We start from the raw sequence: 26,425 nt of genomic DNA on the forward strand, positions 1-26,425 counted from the left end.
TCCTCTTGGTGGCACTGTTTTGTTCAGTGAAGTCTGTCAGTGCTGATGGGCAGGGTGAAAATGGTGTCACCAGCTCTCTCATCCCTGAAATGAGGAGCTTGTGCCCACCACTCTTCAGGAAGTCCTCACAGAAGAGCAATCACCTCTCTTGTGTCCCCAGCTTTGGCCAGATCCCAACCTTCACCCTGTCTGCATCTGAGCTGTCCAACTGCTGGGTGGCACGACACTCCTGTGTTTTATCTCAGGCGTGTGGCTGGGTTTCAAAATTCTAAATTTTAGAGATCTGCATAGTGCACGGAGCTGCACTGATCCTCTGGAAGAGAGTCTCACTGCACTGTGGCCAGTGCTGGCTTGTCCCAGATATCAGCTGAGTGACTACACAGAGGTTTGGAGTTTATGGTAAAGCATGGCAGAAAGCCAGCACCAAGGCTCACTGTCCCCAGCCAGCATCTCCCTTCCTATGTTAGTGAACAGGGCAGCTCAATGGTGCTGGCTGGGTCTTTTCCCCTTGGAGAGGCTGTGTTCCCTCTCCCAAATGCACTCTTAGTTGGGGTGTGACCTAGGGGATCCTTAGGCCATGCTGTCCACTTCTGGGTCTCCACCCTCCTTCCCCACCAGAGCCTCATTAAGCCTGCCAGACATGACCCTGGCAATGGTGCTGACCTCCGAAACTTTAGACTTTGTGCACCACTGTGTATAAAAACTTGCTGTGTTCAGCCCCTCTCATTTTTCCAGTCAATGGTTTGGGGGAAGAGTTTTTCTTGTGCAATTCCCCACACGCACTTTCATTTTTTTTTCTCTCTCTCTTTGTTTTCCTCTCACTCCTCTCTCCATGATCAGGACTCCCTCCCCATCACAGCACTCACAGCTCTTCTCTTTCTGAAATCAACTTTCTGCAGCTTCTACCTTCCATGTTGTGGCAGCCTTTTCACCTTCAGTTGCGCTTTTTTTTTTTTTTTTTTTAAAGAGAGGAGAGCACAAGCTGGAGAGAGGGGCGGGGGGGGGGGGGTTGGAGAGAGAGAGAGAATCTTTTTAAATTTTTTTTCATATTTATTTATTTATTTATTTAGAGAGAAAGAGCGCTACTGGGGGAAGGGCAGAGAGAGAGGGAGAGAGATTTCCAAGCAAGCTCCACACTGTCTACACAGAGCCTGATGCAGAGCTTGATCTCACGAACTGTGAAATCATGACCTGAGCCAAAATCAAGAGTTGGATGCTTAACTGACTGAGCCACCCAGGTGCCCCAAGAAAGAGAATCTTAAGCAAGCTTCATGGTCAGTGCAGACCCCAATGAGGGGCTCAATCCCACGACGCTGGGATCATGGCCTGAGCCAAAATCGAGGGTTGGATGCTCAGTCGACTGAGCCACCTATGCATCCCACTAGTGCATTTTTCTCTTTCAGTCCTCAGATCGATTTCTTGGATATTCAAAATGATTTGATGTTTATCTAGCTGTGTTCAAACGATGGGTTTTGAAACCCAGCCTAGGGTCTCCCTACCTTCCACCATCTTAACTCCCAAGCCCACTTTTACATCTTTATTGAGGTTTTAATGCCACTTCTATAGCTCCTACTTGGAATCAAGTAAAGTATATTAGCCAAAAAAGGGGCTTCTCTAATACAAATATATTTTTGGAAAGATTGTCTTTCTTCTGTGTCCATACACATATTGATGGTTGTGGGCGAGGTTGGGAATACGGCTGTGCAGGTTGTACAGTGCACAAGAGTGTCATATCAAAGGGGTCACTGTCCCACAAGATATCATAGATTTGTATATTTATTAAGAAAAATGTCTAGCCAATGGCAGTCAAATTTCCTTTTCTAAGAAAAATATTAATTTCCAAGAGTGATATTAAGATAAATTTCTGACAAATGGAAGAGGAAAGGGGACCTTTTCTCAATTTGCCAAATTATGCCACATTAGTGGGCAGCTTTTGCATTAAAAGAGTAAACGTTATGCTGCTTATAAAACTATTACAAAGTAAAATCTTTTGAATCAGCAGAAAAGTGATTAAGACACAATTCAAAATCATGGCTTAGATGGGAAATCCCTCTATCTACATTTTATGTAACACATCTTTTCTGAAGTAAAAAAGATAAAAGGGCCCCCAAGAGGTCTTGAAAGAAATCAGTTTATTACTTGTTTTCAGGGGAGGCCAGTAGCTTGAGAAATGGCCATTGGTGTGATGAGAAGTGTTTAGCCGGAGGCTAGATGTGTGTGTGTGGGGATGCGGCATGCTTGTGTGGGTGTGTGTGTGTGCAGATTACTATGATCTTAAAACTCTAAACATAGCTGGTTTGGTGCTACCAGGCATGAGGTCAACCACTTGCAAAAGTCCTGACAATATAGCAACCAGCTCTCACTGTTCAGTGCCAATGGCTTCAGGACATCATAGGAAAGTCTCATTAATTTAAATAAGTCACACTTGTCAGATTTCATATGAAGTTATGTTCGATCCCCTAATATTTGGTTGGTATTTGCAGTGGTGATTTTAAAGTTCACTACACAAGGTCTTATCTGAGGGACAACTGTCCTTGATAAGAGGATATTGGATACTTTCTTTGAAAATTATCTCCCTTACTCTGAATCCAATTTAAAATACTTAATTAGGGATGCCTGGGTGGCTCAGTTGGTTAAGCATCCGACTTTGGCTCTGGTCATGATCTTGCAGTTCATGAGTTTGAGCCCCACATCGGGCTCTGTGCTGACAGCTTGGAGCCTGGAGCCTGCTTCGGATTCTGTGTCTCCCTCTCTCTCTGCCCCTCCCCTGCTCGCACTCTGTCTCCTACTCTCTCTAAAAAATAAATAAACATTAAAGCTATATTCCATAAATGATCACTCCCATTAGTGAGAACTCTCGGACTTGTCTTAGTTAAAACCAATCAACTAAGAAAATAATTGTGGCGGTACATACACTTTCTGGTACCTTAAGACCCAGGAAATAGGAGCTGCAGCCGTTGGGCTCCTGAGGCTTGTAGCCGGGTCTGGGCATTGGTGCCTTTCCTAGCAGGAGAAAGAGAGGAAAGAAGCAGGAAGAAATATTTAGAAATTAAACATTTGGGAACATTCATCAAATAAAAATTATCTTAAAGCATATTCAATTTTTCCTTTAAAAGTCATCATTTCTGGGGAGCCTGGGTGGCTCAGTTGGTTAAGCATCCGACTTTGGCTCAGGTCATGATCTCACAGTCTGTGAGTTGGAGCCCCGGGTCGGCTCTGTGCTGACAGCTTGGAGCCTGGAGCCTGTTTCAGATTCTGTGTCTCCCTCTCTCTGACCCTCCCCTCACTGCACTCTCTCTCTCTCTCTTAATAAACATTAAAAAAAATTTTTTTTAAGTCATCATTTCTCACCAGATATTCACATCCAAATTTGGTGGCAATGATGGTGATGACGACGATAATGTCATAAAAGGATAATAATCTTCATGCCAGGTTGGCGTTTCTCTCCTAATCTTAAAGAATTTTATGAGCATTTATTTACTAACAATTCTAATGTTTCTTAAGTGCATGACTTTGAAGGTAAGGTCCATGGAAAAATGGAACCAAAACTCAAGGTGTCTTACTCCATCCGTTGTAAGACCACACGCCATGCACAGAAAAAGCAGAACACTACCTGATCACACATTTAACAAATAAGAATTATAACAGTACCACAAAACTTTTTTCAGAATATCTTGAAGGAAATTTTGCAAGATTCCATAAATGTAGGCAAAGCATTATTGATCAAAGAGCATAGAAATAATTACCATGCAGTATGTGAGACTTTGTATCATAGAACTAAGCAGAAACCATCTGGCAGGCTTTGAATTTCTTGGTTTCTCCTACATGGCTTTTGAGTTATGTTATAATCTTTCAATTATTGAGAAAGAAATGTTGTCAATGTTAATGATGGTAGTCATCATTGGTAAAGAGAACCCTGAAGGCACCTGGGTGGGTGGCTAAGTTAAGCATCCTGACTCTTGATTTCGGCTTAGGTCATGATCTCACGGTGCCTTGAGATTGAGCCCTGCCTGAGGTTCTGCGCTGAGCATGGAGCCTACTTGAGATTCTCTCTGCTTCTCTCTCTCTCTCTCTCTCTCTCCCAAATAAAAAAATAACAATTAATTTAAAAAGGAGAGAGAGAGAGCCCTGCAGGACAATTTGGCAGTGAGCATTTTCATCCTGTTATCCAGATAAGGAAAATGGGACTAAGGGGGCGTGTGACTTGCCTAAGTCATGTATTAAGTGGGGGGAGTAGGATATAAATCCAGATTTCCTGTTTTATGTCTCCAAAGCCCATGTTCTTCTATCACAACCCTTTGCCCCTTTTTAGGAGACGCAAGACAGAGCATAAGACTGAGGAAATAAGCTAAGAATTAATCCTCAGAGTGAGGCATATAGCATTTATGTTTTCTTTCTTTTCTTTTACCTTCTCCTACAAGGTATTTTATTTTTAATTATTTGGTATTATGAAGGAAACTCAGAGAAACAAACATCCATGAGCCCACTACACAAACATAATAAATGTTAACTTAGCCAAACTTACTATACATATTTTTTCTGTTTAATTGTTACAAGTACAGTTGAAGCCCCCTATGCATCCCCCTTTCTGTTTTAATTTTTAGATATTAAGTCTATGATTTAAGGACCTCCCTCCTTATTATTCTTTTTTTAACTTTTTAAAAAATGTTTATTTATATTTGAGAGAGAGAGACAGTGTTGAGTGGGGGAGGGGCAGAGAGAGATGGAGACAGAATCTGAAGTAGGTTCCAGGCTCTGAGCTGTCAGTACAGAGTCCGGCGCAGGGCTCCCACTCATGAGCCGTGAGATCATGACCTGAGCCTAAGTCGGATGCTCAACCAACTGAGCCACCCAGGTGCCACTCCTTATTACTCTTAAAAATTGTTTTGACTACTCTTGGACCTATAGTTTTGCAATGAATTTTAGAGTCATTTTAGTAAATTCTACAAGTGATAGTGTAGGATTTTGATTGAAAGTACATTACTTTATAGATTAACCTGGAGATAACTGAATTTCTTATAATATTCTGTCTTCCCAAACATGGGTATAGTACAGTTTTCTATTTAGTTGGGTCTTCCTTTATGTCCTTCAATAGAGTATTCATTTTCACCATATATTTATTCTGTCTCCAACATGTTGTATTATTCTGATGCTTAAACAAGATAGAATATATCATAACCCAGAATTAAAGATTATAGGGCTCATATGGTAAATCTACACTTCTCTGGAACCCACACTGCTTCTAACTTTCTGCTCTACCAGCCCTGGAATGCAACCCTGGCCCTCATGGTTCAAGATGGAGCTTCAGCCAACACATCCATATTACAAACAGCAGGATAAAAGAAGGAGTTAGAAGGGTCATAGCTCCTCTCTTTAATAAACATATTCCAAAATTATACATCACTTCCTCTTACTTCCCTTTGGCCAGATCTTAATCAAACAGCAATATCTACTGGCAAAAATGGGCTAGGAATTGAAGTTTTTATTCAGTGTAGGCACCATGAGCCCAGCTTAAAATTGTAGGGAGGGGTTTATTACTATGGACAAAGGGGAAGATATTAGGATACAATAAGCAGTCTCTGCCACAGTCTGTTTGGTATTTGTTTCTGTGGTAAAATGAGTGTATGAGATCATCATTCAAGATGGCACCCAGCGATCCCAGTCTCTTGGCATTCATGCCCTTGTATATTGTCCCAGGGTTAGTCTATGCGACCTAGAAAACATGGCAGAAGTGGAGGTATGTTGCTTCCAAGATGAGATTATCTATTAGCCCTAGGCAATCACTAATCAACTTTCTATCTCTGTAAATTAGCCTATTCTGGACATTTCACATAAATGAAATCATACAATATGTGGCCTTTTGTTTCTGGCTTCTTAGCATGTTTTCAAGGTTCATCTATGTTGTAACGTGTGTCAGAATTTCATTCTTTTTTATTGCCAAGTAAATATGATGAACATTTAGATTTTTTCCACTTTTTGGCTAATATGAAAAATGCTACCACAAACATTTTTGTGTGGACAATATGTTTTCATTTCCCCCATAGGAATGAAACTTCTGGGTCATATGCTAACTCTGTTTAACATTTTCAGGAACTAACAGACTATTTTCCAAAGTGGTGACACAATTTTACATTCCCTACAGCAATGTATAAAGGTACTAATTTCTCCACATCCTCTCCTCTACTTGTTATAATCTGTCTTTTTTATTACAGCCATTATAATGAGTGTGAAGTGGTATTTAATGGTCATTTTGATTTGCACTTTCCTAATAACTAATTATGTTGATCATCTTTTCCTGTACTTATTGGCCACTCACATATATATCTTCTTTGCAGATATTTTGTCCCATTTTGTGGTTTGTCTTTTCACTTTCTTTTTTTTTTTTTTTTAAAGTTTATTTATTTTTGAGACAGAGAGAGACAGAGCATGAATGGGGGAGGGGCAGAGAGAGAGGGAGACACAGAATCGGAAGCAGGCTCCAGGCTCTGAGCCATCAGCCCAGAACCCGACACGGGGCTTGAACTCACGGACCCTGAGATCGTGACCTGAGCTGAAGTCGGACGCTTAACTGACTGAGCCACCCAGGAGCCCCTTGTCTTTTCACTTTCTTGATGGTATTTTTGAATACCCAAAGTTTTTAATTTTGATGAAGTCTATATTCTTTTTTTTAGGTGAAATTCACATTTCCATCTTAAAGTGCACAGTTCAGTGGTGTTCAGTACATTCATAGTGTTGTGTAACCATTGTCTCTGTCTACTTCCAAAAACATTTCATCACCCTCCAAAGGAGACCAAATGTTCATTAAATAGTCATTTCCTATTCTCCCCTTTTCCCAATCCTTGGCAAGCACTAATCTACTTTTTTAAAAGATTTTTTTTAAGTAATCTCTATACCCCACATAGGGCTCAAACTCACAACGCCAAGATCAAGAGTTGCATGCTCCTCCAACTGAGCCAGCCAGGCGCCCCTCACTAATCTGCTTTCTGTCTCTAGAGATTTGCCTATTCTGGATATTTGAATAAATGGAACCATACACTATATAACCATACAATATATATGCCTTCTTTCACTTAACATAATGTTTTCATGGTTCATCTGTGTTGTAGCATGTATCAGTACTTCGTTTCACTTGATGGCTGAATAATATACCATTCTCTGAATATACCACAATTTGTTTATTCATCCATCCACTGATGGACATTTTGGTTGTTTTCATCTGTTGGCTATTGTGAAGAGTGCTGCTATGAACACTTGTGTGCAAAAATATTTGTTTGAATATCTGTTTTCAATTCTTTGGCATACATATACCTACGTGGTGGAATTGCTGGGTCATATGGTAGTTCAATGTTGAACTTCTTGAGAAATTGTCAAACTGTGTTCCACAGCAGCTGTAGCATTTTGCCTTCCCAACACAAGGGTTACAATTGCACAAGGGCTCCAATTTCTCCACATCCTCACAGTTTCACTACACTGTATCTAGATGTGGATTGTATATCCTTATCTTGATTGGAAAAATCTGAAGACCTGGTTTCTTTCACCTCGGATAATTCACAGCCACCGTCTGAATATTTTCTTTTCTTCATACTCCCTACTTTCTTCTCCTGGGGTTCTTACTACTGAATGATGAATCTTCTTAATTCTGTCCTTCGTATATCTTAACCTCTCTTTTACATTTTCCATCTTTTTTCTCTCTGTGCTGAATTTTGTCGAGCTCATCAAATCTATTTTCCATTTCACTAATTCTCTCTAGGTTCACTAATCTGCTATTTAACCCATCTGCTGTTTTTTTTTTCTCTCTCAAGAACTATAATTTTCACTTCTTGGAATCCAATTTGATTCTTCTTTTAAATCTATGTATTCATTTTCACCGAGTTCTGTCTTTTTATTATGTTTTCTAGTCCTTGTTTTATTTCTTTAATGATTTCAAATATTCTTTTATAATCTCCAGTCTTTGGGATACAAGTCATTTTTTTTAATGTCTGCTGTCTCTCCCTCCTGATTATTTTTTCACATAGTGTATAATTTTTCAGTAAGACGTTATCTTCAGAAGGGCTTTCTTTTTTCCTGAAGGAATTTCTGTGCCCTGGGTCATGTACTACATATTGGTTCCTCAATTACCTTTGCTGTGGCTCTAGGAGCCTTAAGATCCTTGAGACACTAGTATTTATGTTAATTTCTCAGCTTGGGAAACTCACATCAGGCCAACTGTTTAAGTTCAAATGCCACATGTGTGAATAGAATATGTTTGGAGTAGTGATTTTTTGGTGGATGTTCTTTATTCCCCCTTTAAGTCTCAGCCCCAGGTGGATGGAAATCATCCCTGCTACTTTCTTGAAATATTGGGTAGATATTTTTCTAACCCATTTTAAACAGACTGGGCAGCTCCTCGGGCTTTAAGCTTTATACAGACTGTTCAGTTACAGATTCCCAATTCTTACAAGTGAAAGTTACTCTTTCTCTCTTTGTATGAGTATTAAAACCCATTCCTCAGCCCCTAGAGTCTACATGTGATCTTAAAAACCCCAAGGGTTTTAGCTCAGCTCCTGCTCATTACTTTAGCATTAGTGTTCCGCTTCAATGGAACTTATAAGTTTCCATGTATTCCATTCTAGCTTGAGGGCGTATCTTTTCTAATGTTTTATTTTCACCTAACATTTTTTATTTATAATGGAGAAGTACTGTGCTTGTTGATGGAGTCTGCCAGCCCACCAGTAATCCCTGCATTACTTTTCAAAGTTCTTGAGAAATGTACCCTACCAATGATACCCTACTAACCTTCTGTGTGTGTGTGTGTGTGTGTGTGTGTGTGTGCCAGAATTACTGGGAGTTGGGGAATGGGTAAAATGTATTAAGTAATGTTATTAATCAAAATACACATATGAAAATAATCATACTATGCCATAGATTAAATGTGAATTGTCTCTTGTAGGTAATATTATGGTGATTTTATTTTTTCTTTGGATTGTTCCTTTACAAATGTTCTACACATACTAGCTTTATAGAAGTCAGGAGGAACATTTTTAATGAAGAAACTAATGCATAATTTTTATGATGAAACTTACACCTTTAATAATTTTGTTGATAAAGAGCTTTTGCAGAAGACTCTGCGCAGTTTCCTGGGTTTCCCTCTACCTTTTTTGTACTTGATAACTCATAGAAGATAAAATTCTGATATCCCAGTTTGAAAGCTAATGGAACGCCAACTACAGACACTAGCCACCTGTCCTGCTGGTTATTTTTAATTTTTGTATTTATTTAATAGTTTATGATAGCTGCAGGAATTCTATTTAGGAATGAAGCTTGAAGGAAAAGTTCTAAGAAAAAAGGCCATGGTTTGAATCTGGGCAGAAATAATTTACTATATCCTCAAATTATAGCTTGAGTAGTTTTGAGTTGAGCTTAGCAATGAGTCTTTACAGTTTGATGTTTTGAGTCTGGGCATCAATAATGGACTACGCCCACAGACTAATTTTATTTTCTGATTTTGGCTATTTATAGAATTGGGAGGCTAACAACTTGATCCTCTAATTCAGGGGTTGGCAAACGATGACCCAAGACCAACCCATTGCCTGTTTTTATATAACCTTCCAGCTGACAATTGTTTTTATATTTTTAAATAATTGGTGGGAGGGAGTCAAAAGAAGGATATTATTTTGTGACGTGAAAATTATATGAAGTTCAAATTTTAGTGTCTGTAAAAAAGTTTAATTAGAACACAGAAACACTCATTTATTACATATTAGACATGGCTGCTTTCACAGAAAAAAATTAGCAAAAGGTTGTTATAATCATGATGTGAGTGTGGCTTTCTAAGCAAGGCAAACAATTCAGAAGCCATAAAGGAAAAGACTGACAGACTTGATCTTATGAAAATTAAAACCTTCCGAACAAACTGAGACACCATAAAACACGTCAGACACAAAAGACAAATGAGGGAGATTTAAGAGGAGGGTTAGACACAAAACCCAAGTTCTACCACAAGCATGCACACTGCCTCCTGGACCCAACCTTTCTTCCCTCTCAGTTTTGTCACTGAAAAGAACAATAAAAACTTCTGTGCTTTATTACCCAGATCAAGGGTTACATCTTCCCGGGAGGGTGTGTCCCTTCTCCCCACCCAGCTGGCTCCTGCAGGAGCTTTGCTCTGCTAGAGATCTACTAAGGAATCAGACTACTTTATTTGAAATGTATGTCCTTCCAGAAACACTCAAATACAGCATGAGTAACACACCAAGGGAACAAAGCAGAACTCTGACAATTTTACTGAAGCAATAAACTCTATTTCAGTTACTAAAACAGATTAAGTTACTGCAGGAGGGAGGATGACCAGCTTGTCCTGGTTTGCCTGGGACTGTCTCTGTGTTAGTACTGAAAGTCCATGTCCCAGGAATCCCCACCCCAACCCCGCCTCTCCCCTCAGCCACCAGCAGACCGGACAGTTGGTCACCCTAGCACAAGAACAATCTTTGCCTCTAAACCAGTAGCTGTTTCCTTTTTTCAAGCTATAGATCCCCTTAAGAATCTGATTAAGGATGTGAATCCTCTCCCTGGAAAAAGATACGAACTCACAGGTTCATAAAATTTTGCTCTAAGATTTTAAACAGATTAAAAGATATTTAGAGATACTTTTTTTCCTAGAACTAAACCCAAGAAGAAATTCATCATGAGGTCTTTTTTTTAATGTTTATTTATTTTTGACAGAGAGAGAGAATGAGATAGAGCACGATGGGGGGGAGGGGCAGAGAGAGAGAGAGAGGGAGACACAGAATCCAAAGCAGGCTCCAGGCTCTGAGCTGTCAGCACAGAGCCTGACACAGGGCTGGAACTCACGAGCTGTGAGATCATGACCTAAGCCAAAGTCAGATGCTTAACTGACTGAGCCATCCAGGCACCTCTATCATGAGGTCTTTTTATCAAAGTATGAGTGTGGACCAGTATCTTTTTTTTTTTTAAGTTCTATTTATTTTGTGAGAGAGAAAGAGAGAGAGAGAGAATGCGCATGCACACGTGAGTGGGGGAGGGGCAGAGAGCGAGGGAGAGAGAGAGAATGCCAAGCAGGCTCTACACTGCCAGCAGAGAGCCCAACGCAGGGCTCCATGTCAACGAACTGTGAGATCATGACCTGAGCCAAAATCATGACCTGAGCCCTTAACCAGCTGAGCCACCCAGGTGTCCTTGGACCAGTACTTTCAATCATAATTTACAAGACACACAAACTCTGCTGCAGAGACCCTCCTCCTTCATAAAAGCACAGAACACTTAAATTATCATTTGATGATTTCTTCCAGAAGCTGAGAAGGTATTGTCCAGCCTGTGGGATTTGTGTGTGTGTGTGTGTGTGTGTGTTTATGTTGAAAGAGAACTGGAAGAATCTGAATGCGTATTTAACCTGTTTACCAGGCCATATTTCTCATAACATTTATAAAACTTGTTCGGTACCTGCCGTGCTCCATACCTAGCACTAATTCTTAATTCTTATAACAACCTTGCAAGGTAGGTGTTACTAACATTTATAAACATGAGTCAACAAGAGCACCTGGGTGGCTCAGTCAGTTGAGGGTCAACTTTGGCTCAGGTCAGGAAGCTCAGGTCATAATCTCACAGTTCGTGGATTCAAGCCCTGCATCAGGCTCTGTGCTGACAGGTCAGAGCCTAGAGCCTGCTTCAGATTCTGTGTCTCCCTCTCTGCCGCTCTGCTGCTCATGCTCTCTCTCTCTCTTTCAAAAGTAAATACACTTAAAAAAATTTTTTTTAATTAAAAAAAAAAACATGAGTCAAGAAAGGTTGAGAGAGGTAGATAACTTGCCCAAGGTCACCAGCAATGGAATTCACACACACACACCCCCACTTCAAACCCATGATTTTTCCATTACTAGTATTTCTCAAAGCCTGGTTAGTTCAAGGGCCTCCCGTGCAGTTCCCGGGTCCTACCACAGACCTATTGAATCAGAATCTCTGGCAGCGGAGAGAGGAAATCTTGATCACATTAGTGCATACCCTTATAGCAGCTGTGCTGCATCTGCTATTAATACCTGCTGAATCTCATTGTATTTACAGTCTGATCCTTAACAAGTACAGATTTTATGTGTTGACATGAAAACAAGCTGCTGTAGATCTAAGAAGTGGGGAAACCAATGCTGACACAATGTTGTAGGCTACCAGGCCACAAACACACCTTCATCTGTCAGAACAACCTACAGGCTGAAGTTCTCCGTGAAAGACCTATTAAAATAGTGCTCCATATACTTGGTAATCACCTGGGAAACATTAAGAACAGTGATAATCTGGGCATGTCTGGGTGGCTCAGTCAGTTAAGCGTCTGACTTCTGCTCAGGTCATGATCTCACAGTTCCTGAGCTCCAGCCTAGCATCAGGCTCTGCGCTGCCAGTGCGGAGCCTGCTGGGGATTCTTTCTCTCCCTCTCTCTCTGGCCCTCCCCTGCTTGTGCTCGCTCTCTCTCTCATAATAAATAAACATTTAAAAAACACTTATAAAAAAATTTTTTTTTAAATACTGACATCTGGGTCCAGCCCATGGAGATTCTGATTGGGCACAGGAGTTTTTAAAGACCCCCAGGTGCTGGTAAGTACAGGGCCAAGATAGAGAACTATGGTTTTAAGTAGTGGTTAAGTACTTATCAAATAGAAAAAAAATTTTTTTGGTAGACTAATTGTTGCTAAATTATTTCCTCTGACAAAAGATTGTAACCTTTAAAATTGATTTTTTTTTCCCCTGGAAATGTGGTCCTGCACCAGGATCACCTGGGAACTTTTAAAAATGCAAATTCTGTGGCTCCACCCCTGACCTACCTACCTACCCAATCAGAAATGTGGTGGGGGGTGGGGAAAGATAGCAGTCTTTTTAAGCCCACTAGAGACTTCAAAGCAGAGGAGTTTGACAACCACTGCTTTGGGGATAGAGGCGTGGTGCACAAGAAGTGTACCACAAAGCAAACTGAAAAAGGACAGAGAGACCCAGTTAATTATTAGGTATTTTCTGTTCCAAAGATTGCTTGATTCATAATCAACCTGAGAAGATATTTTGTGCTGTTTGGCCATGGCCTCCAGGTTCTTGGCTCCACTAAGTTCCAAAGGTAATAAGGCTTAACCCCCTATTTTGTATGTTTTTCAGGCCCCTCCTTGCACAGGTTCTGTTTTCAGAGTGAGTGGAGTTATTTGCCTTCCAGCAATGTCTCTGTTGACTGTCCCATCCCCCACTAGTAGCTGCTGCCCCTGCCCAGGTAGAAGCTTGCAACCAAAATTTGCTGAAATCTTTTAATGCTGTTTTGCCAGAGAAGAAAGAAGGTTTGACTCTTGTTTTCCTAAACAATCCCCGTGGTTATCTATTTGCTAAACCACAGACCCAAGTCTCCTATCACCTCTAGGAAGGAAAATAGCACCTGTGTTGAAGAAATACCTGAAGTGAGTTAACCCCCTCCCTGCACCATTGATGCAAACTAGGGGAGCACAGTCCAGTGACAAGTCACCCCTGCCTTTGTCCAACCCATGTTGGCGGAAGATGGGGCCAGGAGCCCAGGTAGGCCCAGCGCAGATGGCTTTTTGCCCTAAGGGATCATCACATAGAAGATGCGACTCTTTTGTTCGCCATAACTGTATATGGTTCAAACTTTTATGCTGCAAGATTTTTGGTTCTGCCTCAAGGATTACCCATTGAGTCACTCATGGATTGTAAGGAAGTGATGTCCCCTGCTCACAGGTAAAAAGGGAGTGAGTGAGACTGATTGGGTGAGTCCAACAATTATGCAGCTTTTTTGTCTCTCTCTCTTTCTCAAAAGTGTTTGGAGAAAATATTTCTTAAATGTTTTCCTGTTAGGCTAGACTGACTCACCATTTCCATCTCCAATCCCATGATGAAATATTTGATAACGTAAACCATAAAACTAATGCTATATGAAACCGTGCATGCTTTCGAAAACCACTCTCCTCCCCTTTTGAAGTTACTCCTGCCTCCCAGCAGCAAGGTCCAGGGCCCCCGCTTCCTGCTGCCCTTAAATTGACTCCTAGCGTGGAGAAGGAAGAACTGACACCAGGGACAATTCCTGGCAGCTGGAAGTGCACCCTGGCTCCCACGTACCCTCTTTACAACTCAGGCAGGGTAGTGCCCTACCCGTTCACAACGGTACATCTGACGCCAGGCCTGAGGGACAGTCTGAGACCTGCTCAGGGCCTGGTCCTTGGTGGGCAGAGACAGCTGACAGCAAGCCCTTCCTAACCCCTGAAGGCCTGCCATTGCTGATTGAGGCAGTCATACTCTGTAAGCTCTCTTAGGAGGGTCGGACACACTGATGCCCATCAGGGACTGACAGAGCTGGCAGGGAGGTGTGAACTACATTAGGAGGAAAGAAGAATCCATCTCCAAGCTTAGCACAGAGTGACTGAGGAAGCTGTTTCACCTCCCAGTAGAATTTTCTCTGAATGTTCAGCTCAAGTTTTCATCCCTAGGAACTCCTCACAAAGACCTCCTCATTTTCTCCCCGACCCCCACCCATACTTCTTGTTTCTAAGTAATGGCCTCACAACAAGCTCACTAAAATGAAGCCGTTTCCCTGGAGTAAGTTTGTTAGCAAAAATCCAGGAAACTCAGTGAAATGTGCATTTCAGATAAACAACCGATAATTTGTCAGTGTAAGTGTGTCCCAAATATTTCAAATATATTAACAAATTATTGGTTGTTTATTTGAAACGCACGTTTCACTGGGAATCCCGTATTTTTATTTGCTGAATCTGGCAAACCGACTTAGGAGGTGAATGGCAGGGAAAAGTGTGTGACAGACTGAGACCCTGCTCCCACTGTTCACAGGCCCACCAGGAAGAGAAACCGCGCATGCACTCACCGTATCGGCATCTGTACTGACAGACTCCATTTTTCCCTCCCAGCAGCTCCAGAAAGGAATCGAAGTAGCTGTTGACAGATTCAAAACTGCCCCTGATGTGCCGAAGGCCCCAGTCTGAATAGGACTCCTCTGCATCAGGGCTGGTGTCACTCCGAGCTGGGCCACCCCACAGGCTGAGCCACAAAATCAAGAAGCCAGTGGCCAGCTTCATCCTGAAGCCAGCTGGGTGCTGAGGTCTTTCCTCAAACCCCAGCCAGTGTCCCAGGAAATCCAGGTATGCAGCCTGCTGGCCAGATGTCAAGCAGGACTGGGAAGGGGGTTATCTGGAACACTCAATCTGTGTGTTCCCCAGAGGTGGACTTTAAACATAGCAATGGAGGTTGGGATGAGATCAGGGCAATTAGAAAGGGTAAAGGTTAGGCAGTGGGAGGGCCCGTCTGAGGGATGGCCAGTCAGAGAGAACACTTCAAAGTGGATTCCACAGCCCTGGAGGAGGGAGATGTTGGCCAACTTGTAGGAGGCACGAGCGGTGGAGCAATTGGAATTCTGCCCCCAACCAACTCGTTAACCTATTGATCAGTTACAAATTTGGGCCTTTAGGGCTAGCCTCTTGACACAAGCTCTTGTCCCAAGATCCCAGCACCACCCCTAAGCCAGTCATCTGTGCATGGTCTCTAGGGAGATTTAGGAGGATGTATTGAGAGCTCAGGAAACCCCCAATGTCAGTGGGTTAACAATGGCACCCAGACCAATGGTCAGGATATTATCCGTGTGTTCTAAGTGTGTGTGAAGTGGGCTTTCAGATTTGGGACCCCGGCTTCTGCCTTAGTCTCTTCTTGGCTCTCGGACTCTGTCCTCCAACCCGGCAGAGTTCCTAAGTGCAGCCACACTGGTGCTGGGACATTTTTGCCTCTCTGCTTACAGCAGTGTTTTCATTTGCACTCAACAGTGTCTGATCTCTACAGATTGCCCAGAGATGGTGCTGAGGGAACTCCACTCTCCTTGTGTTGTTTTTACTCAAGCTGCTTAGAAACTAACTAAAGGTTTATCAGAAACAGAATTTGAAAGTTTAGGCTTTAAGACTGTTGACTAAGTCCAGAGTTTTGGCATCACTTTCAGTTCATACTTTGCTTTTAGCCACATGAAGAAATAAATTCCATGAGATCACTAGTCTCTATAAATGATATCTTTATGGACCAAATGAGTCATATAGGTTCTCTCTCAAAAGTCTGGCAAGCCCCATAGAAGATAATGAATTACATTTCTTCATTTTGGATAAGAAATCTTTTTGTCTAGAGACTCAGACTCCAGAAAGGGCAATGGTTAAAAAATATTTCATCATGGGGGCACCTGGGTGGCTCAGTCGGTTAAGCATCTGACTTGATCTCAGCTCAGGTCTTGATTTCAGGATTGTGAGTTCAAGTCCCGTAAGGGGCATGGAGCCTACTTAAAAAAAAAATCCTATGAACAACAATGCCACCAGTATCTTAAAGCATCTATATATTCCAAACCAGTGTATGTGTGTTTTACATCAATTCTGTGAAGTAAGGTGGATATCGTTCCTGTTTGAGAGGTGAGAAAACTGAGACACAAAGGTGAAAGGACTCAGAAATGGACAGGCTGTCACTGGTGAAGTGGGGATCAGGGCCTGGTGCATGATTTGTGGGGCCCAGTCACAATGAAAATGGGAACATCCATGGGGCACCCCAGCACTGAGGCAGCTGGAGAAGGAGAAAGTGGGCAGAGGGAGGGGAGACGCCCACCCTCATTCCCGGCTAAATTTGTTGAGGCACGTTTTGTGGCCTAATATGTGATCTATTCTGGAGAACATTCCATGTGTACTTGAAAAGAATGTGTATTCTGCTGTTTTTAGGAGGGAATGTTCTGAATATATCTGTTAAATCCATCTGGTCCAGTGTGTCATTCAAAGCCACTGTTTGCTTTTTGATTTTCTGTTTGGATGATCTGTCCATTGATGTAAGTGGAGTTTTAAGGTCCTCTACTATTATTGTATTACTATTGATTAGTTCCCTTATGTTGTTATTAACTGCGTTATATATTTGGATGCTCCCATGTTGGACGCATAAATATTTACAATTGTTGTATATCTCCTTGTTGCATCGTCTCCTTTATTTTTGTTTCCAGGAAAGCACTAGTCTCATTTATTGAAACTTCATGGGGGCACCTCAGCACTAATCAGGCAGTTGGAGAAGGAGAAAGTAGGCAGGGGGCAGGGAGAGGCCCATCCTCATTTTCAGTCCTTGAATAATTGCTTGAAGATGGGGCTCTCATGACTCTGGGGAAAAATCTCCACCTGAGTGTTTGGGGCATACCATATGCAGGAGATGAAGCCCTTAGCCACGTGGAGCCTACATGCCACTCATTCTTGTTCGGTTTTTACCCCTTCCAGATGTAGAGCTTGCCACAAAGCATCACTGTCCAGCACAAAGCAGTCATCAGATAGCAGCAACTTGAGGGCAAAGGGACTGGAGTCAGTCACCTTAGTCAGGTTGATGTTCAGTGGCAACAGAGACCTTATACAGAGCCACAGCCTTGGCATTTGTCTGGTCAGCCATGAGGTCTTCCTCGGGATTGCCCTCCTTCAGATGAGGCGTGGGGCCCAGGACCTGGATCATCTCTACAGGCTCTTCCCCATCAGTGACAATCTCCACTTGGGCCTTGCCCTGTCGCTCACTGTCCCAGATGGCCATGTCCAGGTACTGCACCTTGCAGTGCTCCAGGATGTCGAACTTGCCACCACACCAGGCAAAGATATTCTGGCCCAGGTCCAGGATGGGGCAGTCCCCAGTGTTGAAGCTGTCTCAGTTCAGTGCCCTTTCAGTGGCATGGATGTTCTTCTTCCTCTTGATCTGGTAGAGTTTCTTGGTGGCAGCTAGAGTGGCCCCTGGGGAGGTCTTGTGAAATGCTGACTCTACTCCACCTTTCTGGTACTTGAGGCCACATGAGAAGTAGCTCATGAAGAGGTCAAACTCACTGCCTTGCACCTCTCGGTGCTGCACCAGCCTCTCGCCAGGCAGGGTGTTGAGGTGCACGACCAGCACAGCACAGGCCCCCTGTTCATCCCAGGATGGCTGCTGTCCTATCCATAGGTGCAAGTGGGAGAGCTCCTCTGGACCATTGTGCAGCACTAGGTAGGAGTCCCTCCAGAGGGAAGATGCCCTGGTTCTCATGTGCTACTCACTGGCTTCAGCTTCTCCACCCACCATACATGCAGGCAGGGATCCTGCACCCAGGCTGGGAATGGAGAACCAGTCTGGGGGAGGAATGTGTACATGCTGTTTCCAGTTCTGCCACCACCTTGCTCGGTAGCTCCAGCAGCCCCCTTTATTATTATGTATAGTGCTTCTTTGTTTCTTCCTGCAGACTTTGTTCTAAATTCTATTTCGTCCAACAGAATATTGCTATTCCAGCTTTCTTCTGACATCCGTTTGCGTGATTAATGTTTCTCCATCCCCTCATTTCAATCTGCATGTGTCTTTAGGTCTGAAATGAGTCTCTTGTAGGCAGCCTATAGATGGGTCTTATTTTTTTTTATTTTTTTAAATGTTCTATTTATTTTTGAGAGAGAGCAAGTTGGGGAGGGGCAGAGAGAGAGGAGGACGGAGGATCTGAAGTGGGCTCTGCACCGACAGCAGTGAGCCTGATGTGGGGCTCAAACTCACGAACCCTGAGATCTTGACCTGAGCCGAAGTCAGACGCTCAACCAACTGAACCACCCAGGCGCCTAGGGTCTTGTTTTTTTAATCCACTCTGTTACCCTTTCTTTTGATTGGAGCATTTAGTCCATTTACATTATTGATAGATGCATATTTATTGCTATTTTGTTACTTGTTTTGTGGTTGTTTTTGTAGTCGGCCTCTTATCCTTTCTTCTCTTTCTCTCTTTCATGGTTTGCTGGTTTTCTTTAGTGATAAACTTAGATTCCTTGCTCTTTATTTTTTGTGTATCTATTACTGTTTTGATTTATGGCTACCATTCAGTTGATATGTAACATCTTATGCGTGTAGCAATATATATTAAGCTGATGGTCCTTAATCTTGAACTCATTCTTTACTCCTCTCCCCTCCATATTTCGGATATTTGGTATCATATTTTACATCCTCTTGTCTTCTCTTGCCTGATTTTACAGATAAACTTATTTTTTTTTCTTTTTTTGCTTTTGTGCTTCCTATTTTTCTTAATCTGACTTACGGCTTTTGTTTTCCACTCAGTCTCCCTTAACATTTCTTAGCGGGCTGCTTTAGTGGTAATGAATTCTTTCTACCCTTGTTTATCTGGAAACTTTATTTCTCCTTCTATTCTGAATGACAGCCTTGCTGAATTGAATATTCTTGGCTGCAGATCTCTTCCGTATAGCACTTGGAATATATCCTGCCACTCCCTTCTGGCCTGCAAAGTTGCTGCTGAAAAACCAGCTTATAGCCTTATGGGGTTTCCTTGGTATGTACCTGTCTTCTTTTCTCTTGCAACCTTTAAATTCTTTATCACTATTTTTTCCCATTCTAATTACTATGTGTCTTAGTTGGACCTCCTTGGGTTGACTTTTGCTAGGGAATCTCTGTGCCTCTTGAATCTGGATCTGTTTTCCTCCCCAGATTTGGGGAGTTTTTAGCTATTATTTCTTCAAGTGAATTTTCTGCCCCCTTTCCCTCTCCTCTCCTGGGATCCCTATAATAGGAATGTTATTGCTTTTGATGGTATCACTGAGTTCTCTAAATCTATTCTCATTAAGCAGTATTTATACATCTCTCACCTGTTCAGCTTGATTGATTTTCATTACTCTATCCTCTAGGTCACTGATACATTCCTCTGCTTCCCGTAGCTTTCTATTGATTGCATCTGTTGTATTTTTAATTTCACTTATTGAGTTCTTCATCTCTGATATGTTGTTTCTTTGTCAAGGGTCTCACTGATGTCTTCTACCCTTTTCTGAAGTCCACTGAGTGTCTTTATGAGCTGTCAGCACAAAGCCTGGAGCCTGCTTCAGATTCTGTCTCCCTCTTTCTCTGCCCCATCCCCGCTTGTGCTCTGTCTCCTCTCTCTGTGTCTCTCTGTCTCTCAGTCTCTCAAAAATAAACATTAAAAAAATTAAATTCTTCATCAGGTATATGACTTATTTCTGTTCTCTTAGATCTCCTGCTGTGATTTTGTCCTGTTCTTTCATTTGGGACATATTATTCCTCTCCCTTGTCTACCTTGCTGTGTCTGTTTCCGTGTGTTAGGAAAAGTCAGCTACATCTTCTGCTCTTGAGAGTAGTGGCTTTATGAACAAGAGGTCCTGTAGTGCCCTTCACTGCAGTGTCCCCTGTTTATCAGAAACTTGCCACTTCAGGGGAGTCTCCTACATGTGTTGCTTGAGTCCTACTATTTTGTCTGAGTCGCTTTTCCTTTCAGTCCAGACATCTGCACTGACTCTTCGCCTGTTGTTGTCTGTGCTTGATCTCTGGTGTTACTGAAACCCAGGCAGCCCGGGTGTCAGGAGACATGACCACAGGAAGGCACCAGAACAGGCTGGCAGTGTTAGCATAATTGGTGATGAGTCACTAGTTCTTGGCTGGATCCCCCAAAGTGCAATGGCTGAGGGCATGGCACACAGTGGCATTAACAAAATTTGCATTTAGCCCAGGGCAGAGGCCAGCAGGCTTAGAGAACTTGTGGGCAGGTGCCCTGCTACCAGGTTAGGTAGCAAGTGTCTGTGCAGCACTGCCTCCTGCAGGTGGCTCTGTGTTTACACTGGGGACTGGGGGGGAGGAAGATGGCTCCTGCCAGATCCTTTGGTCCAGAAGTCCCCCAACACACTCCAAAATTCATATAAACAGATCTTTTCCCCATTTACCCCAGACCTTATGCAAAGTGTTGCCTCCCCATGGGCTGTTGTCTCTTATGGGTGAGGACTCAGCTATCACTCATCCTCCTGGCTTGCCCAGTGCTGAACCAGCTGACTTTTAAAGCTCCGGGCCCCAAGTCCCACTGGTTACATACAAACTCATAGAATTCAGCCCCTCTGATTTTCAAGGACAGCTGTTATGGGGATTTGTCTTTCCCATATGGGCTCTCTGGTGCTTTCTCCATTCTGTGCCAGCAGCTCCCTCCCTCCTGGGGGCAGGTCCTGACCACCATTTCTGCCCTTCCTAACCTCTCAGATGCAGCTTCTCTACTTTTAGTTATGGAGTTTGTGCTGCCCATCTTCCGATTATTCTCAGCTTATTTACTCAGCTGTGAGTGATACCTAGCTGTAAACGTGGGATGGGATGAGCTTAGGGTCCTTCTACATGGTCATCTTGGCCTTAGGAGACTTGGTTACTGGAAGATTATTGTGATCCTTTAGTGTTGTCATGTTTCTTTGATTTTTCATGTTCTTTCAAGTCTTGTGTTGCTGTCTTCACATTTGAGGTAGGGGTCATCTCCAGTTTTTAATAACTGCCTTTAGGAAAGAAATAACTTCTGTCATCCTTGCTAAGGATTCTAAGACTTTCTCAGATCTTCTATGCTCAATGTTTTTTGCTTTCTCTTTTGGCTGAATTATTAAATCTGAATGTCTTCTCTCAATCCTGTAATGCACCAGATCACATTCTGACAGCCTTCCTTTTGCTTCACTGAGGGCAGGCTTAAGCCTCAAGTTTGTGGCATCTCCAGATGGCCTCCAGATCCAAGCCAAATGTCTGTGCATACCCACTAGCTATCTGCCAAAGCTCACCCCAGTACCATCAGGAGTGCACACTGGGAGTCAGCCACAGGATTTGGGGATGCATGGGTGAGCCATATCGGGTGCTAAGCATGCCCATGTGCCACCTAGGGGGAATCCACATGCAAGCCATCCCAGTGACTTCTGCAAGCAGCGTCTGACACAGGAACTGTGTGTCACTAATGCCATCTAAGAGTGCTATCTGCCACTCTCCCAGCTTCTTCTAGCCCCTCAGTGATACAGCTCATGACTCAGTAGTTCTGATGGATTGAGAGAGAAATAGCCTTCATTGGCAGCATCCTGTATGACTGTGGAAGCTGCTTTGCCAGTTTTTAATTGCAGTTACTTTTATTGTTGAGTTTTAAGAATTTGCTCTATATCCTGGATATTAATCTTCTGTAGATACATGATTTGCAAATATTTTCTCCTCTTCTGTGGATTGCCGTTCACTCTCTTGATAGTTTTAAATTTTGCACAAAAGTTTTGAATTTGGATGAAGTCCAATTGATCTATTTCTTTTATTGCCTGTGCTTCTGATGTCATATCCAAGAAAACATCACCAAATCCAGTATCATGAAGATAATGCTCTGTTTTCCTCCAGATTTTTACAGTTTCAGCTGTAAAGATCCACTTTACCCTAATTTTTATATGTGGTGTATGATAACAATTTCATTCATTGGCATGTTGATACCCAGTTTTCCCAGCACCATTTGTTGAAAAAAGCATTGCTTGTACCATTGAATGGTTTTAGCACCCTTGTCAAAATCACTTGACCATGTCTGTGAGAATTCATTGTGGGCTCTTTATTCCAGTCTATTGGTCTATATGTCTATCCTTAAGCCCATATCACAGTTTTGATTACCTTAGCTTTGTGGTAAGCTTTGAAATCAAGAAGTATGAGGCCTTTAACTTTGTTTTTTATAAAAACAGTTTTGGCTACTTGGGGCCCCTTACTCCATATGAATTCTAGGATTGGTTTTTCTATTTCTGCAAGAAACAAAATGCTGGTATTTTAATAGAAATTGCATTGAATCTATAGATTACTTTGTGTATTATCATCTCAACAATATTAAGTCTTCCAGGCCATCAATAATGGATGACTTTCCATTTATTTTTGTCTTTAACTTCTTTCATCAATGTTTAATAAAGTTTCAACTTACAAATCTTGAACCTCCTTGGGTAAATCTGTCCCTAAGTATTTTATTCTTTTTGATGCTAGCGTAAATGGAATAATTTTATTTTTCTTTTCAGATTGTCTGTTATCGTATAGAAATGCAACTTTTTTTAAAAGTATTGATTTTATATTTTGCAACTTTGCTGGATCCATTTATTGGTTCTAGAGGGAGATTTTTGTGGACTACTTAGAGTTTTCTACATAGAAGTTCATCTCATCTGTGAACTGAAATAATTTAATTCTTCCATTAGACTTAGATGTCTGTTACTGTTCTTGCCTAACTGCTCTGACTAGGACTTCCAATACTATGGTGAATAGAAGTGGTGAAAGTGGGCATCCTTGGCTTGATCTTAGGAAAAATGTTTTCAGACTATCACCACTGAGGATATTAACTGTTCAGTTTTCATAGATGGTCTTTACCATGTTGAGAAAGTTTCCTTTTACCCCTAGTTTGTTGAAGTGTTTTTTTTATCAGGGTGTTAAAATGTGTATTCTATATCAGTTGAAATTATTTGAGTTTTTCCTCCATTCTATTACTGTGGTGTGTTACATTTCATATATTGTACCATTTTTGTATTCCAAAAATAAATCCCACTTAAAAAGGTCAACAAAATTGACAAATATTTAGCTACAATGACTAAGACAAGAAGAGGATTTAAAAAAAATTTTTATATATTTTTTTATTTTAAGAGAGAGCAGCAGCAAGCAGGGTAGGGGCAGAAAGAGAAGGGGAGAGAGAATCCCATGCAGGCTCCGTGCTGTCAGTGTAGAGCCTGATCTGGGGCTTGATCTCATGAACCATGAGATCATGACCTGGGCCAAAATCAGAAGTCAGACACTCCACTGACTGAGCCACCCAGGTGCCCTAAAGATTTAAATTATTAAATAAGAAACGCAACAGGGCACATTACTACCAACTTCATGGAAATAAAAAGGGTTATAAGAGTACTATGGAAAATTGTACCCCAATAATCGGATAACCTAGGTGAAAGGGACATATCCTAAAAACATGCAAACTAAAAGGACTGAAGGGGCACCTGAATGGCTCAGTCAGTTAAGCATCTGACTCGTAAGTTTGGCTCAGGTCATGATCTCACGGTTTGTGAGTTCAAGCCCTGTGTCAGGCTCTGCACTAATAAGGCAAAGCCTGTTTGGGACTCTCTCTCTCTCTATCCCTCCCCCAGCCTGTGAGCATGCACACACATGCGTGCACACACACACACACACACACTTTCTCTCTCTCTTTCTCAAAATAAATAAACTTTAAAAAAATTTTTTAAAAGGACTGAATAAAGAAATGTAAAATCTGAATAGAACTTATGACTAGTTTGGGATTGAATTCATAATGGAAAACCTCCAGAGAAAAGCCTTGGACCAGATGGCTTCACTGTTGAATTCTATAAAACATACGAAGAACACCAATCTTTCTCCTTCTCAAATTCTTCAAAAAAATTGAAGAGGAAAAAACACTTCTTAACTCAGTTTAAGAGGTCAGTATCACCTTGATACCAATGTGAGACTAAGGCACCACAGGAAAGAAAACTATAGACTGTTAATGAATTGATATAAATGTCTTATTTAGAACAGTAGCAAACTGAGTTCATCAGCATTTAAAGGATTATACAGCATAACCACATGCCTACCGCCCCTCAGCATCTTCCCACCATCACAGGGCTCCCAAAGCTAGAAGTTCTCTTTTCCTTCCAAACATAAGTAGCATTTTATCTCTACTTTCATAATAACTTTTCAAAATGATATTATAGTTACTTGTATTTATCATGTTTAACAGATTTTCCTCTATACTCAATCATATAATATGCAAATAATGAGAAATTTATTTTTTCCTTTTTAACCAAAATTCCTTTTCTTGGCCAAGACTCCTGGCTGCTTCTAACATAGCACTTTATTAATTTAAGGAAAAAGAATATTAAGGATGATATTAATGAGGTCACAATATCTAGAGGGGTAGGAGATGCTGAGCTTGGTTGCTACACAACAAGGAAAAATGCTGCCACTCCATACTTAGGCATAGATGCCAGAAATCTGCCACAGAAGCCCCAAGGGAACCAGACATCACCACCACAAGGCTTGCCATCTGCAAGTCTTCTCATGTGCAAATGCTACCATACATTGCTCTCAAGTGTGTTGTTTCTCTGATAAAGCCTAGGTGGATGCCTATGGATAGGAAGTCTTTAAAATATTGTACCTTCCAGTCTATTTAGTATAGCAAAACAAGAATTGGAATGGGTAGTGTGAGCTTTACAAAACTACCTGCCCCATAACTCTTTTCTTTTTCTTGTATTTACCAAGACCTTGGGAACAACTGTTGTTTTTTTTTTTTTTTTTTTTTTTTAATTCCAGTAGAGTTAACATACAGTGTTATATTAGTTTCAGGTATGCAATATAGTGATTCAACAATTCTATAAATTACTCAGGGCTCATCATAAGTGTACTTTTTTTTTAAGATTTTAAGTAATCTCCACACCCACCGTGGGGCTCGAACTCACAACACTTAGATCAAGAGTTGAACATTCTATTGACTGAAAGAGCCAGGCACCCCACCATAAGTGTACTGTTAATCCCCTTCACCTATTTTACCCGGCCCCCTACCTACATCCCCTCTGGTAATCAGTTTGTTCTCTGTAGTTAAGAGTCGGGTTTTTTTGGTTTGTCCCTTTCTTCACCTTTGTTTATTTAATTTCTTATATTCCACATATGAGTAAAATCATATGGTATTTGTCTTTCCCTGACTTAGTTCATTTAGCATTATACTCTCTTGATCCATCTATGTTGTTGCAAATGGCAAGATTTCATTCTTTTTTATGGCTGAATAATATTTCATTATGTATATATATACCACATCTTTATCCATTCATCTATCAATGGACACTTGGGCTGGTTTCATAATTTGGCTGTTGTAAATAATACTGCTGTAAACATAGGTGTGCATGTATCCCTCTGAATTAGTGTTTTTGTATTCTTTGGGTAAATGCCCAGTAGTGCAATTGCTGGATCATGTGGTAGTTCTATTGATTTTTTTGAGAAGCTTCCATACTATTTTTCTAAGTGGCTGCACCATTTTACATTCCCAACAGTGCAAGAGCATTCCCCACATCCTCACCAACACGTGTTGTGCCTTATGTTGTTGATATTGGCCATTCTGATATCTGTGAGGTGATATCTCATTGTAATTTGTTTTTGTTTTTTTGTTACAACCACTTACTTTTTTTTTTGAGAGAGAGAGAGAGAGTGAAAGTGGGGGAGGGACAGAGGGAAAGACAGAGAGAATCCCAAACAGGCTCCACACCCAGCACAGAGCCCAACATGGGGTTCCATCTCACTACTGTGAGATCATGACCTGAGCTAAAATCAAGAGTCAGTGCTTAACCAACTGAGCCACCCAGATGCCCCTCTCATGGTAGTTTTGATTTGCATTTCCCTGAGGATGAGTGATGTTGAGCATCTTTTCATGTATCTGTTGGCCATCTGGATGTCTTATTTGAAGAAATGTCTGTTCATGTCTTCAGCCCATTTTTAAATTGGATTATTTGTTTTTTGGCTGTTGAGTTGTAAATGTTCTTTACATATTTTGGATATTAACCCTTTATCAAATATGTCATTTATAAACATCTTCACCTACTCTGTAGGTTGCCTTTTAATTTTTTTGACTGTTCCCTCTGTTGTGCAGAAG

General features: G+C 41.6%; 1 protein-coding gene and 1 pseudogene across 3 annotated transcripts in view; both read right to left on the reverse strand.

Moving 5' to 3' along the window:
* PLA2G12B (phospholipase A2 group XIIB) overlaps positions 1-15,200 on the reverse strand; it is a 31,494-nt gene extending 16,294 nt beyond the window's left edge. Inside the window, exons 1-2 of one of the 3 annotated variants that reach the window (XM_049646219.1) lie at positions 14,855-15,200; positions 2,927-3,003 (exon numbers count right to left, since the gene is read on the reverse strand). In XM_049646219.1, the coding sequence (XP_049502176.1) occupies positions 2,927-3,003; positions 14,855-15,065 (288 nt within the window). In that variant the 5' untranslated portion in view covers positions 15,066-15,200. Of the gene's footprint in view, positions 1-2,914; positions 3,004-14,854 lie in introns of all 3 variants that reach the window. The other 2 variants (XM_049646218.1, XM_049646216.1) reach the window with 2 other exon arrangements.
* A 1,908-nt stretch (positions 15,201-17,108) lies between these two features.
* On the reverse strand, positions 17,109-18,185 carry LOC125933513 (macrophage-capping protein-like; annotated as a pseudogene).
* Positions 18,186-26,425: the final 8,240 nt, after the last annotated feature.

This window comes from Panthera uncia, chromosome D2 (assembly GCF_023721935.1).
Source record: "Panthera uncia isolate 11264 chromosome D2, Puncia_PCG_1.0, whole genome shotgun sequence".
NCBI lineage: Eukaryota > Metazoa > Chordata > Mammalia > Carnivora > Felidae > Panthera > Panthera uncia.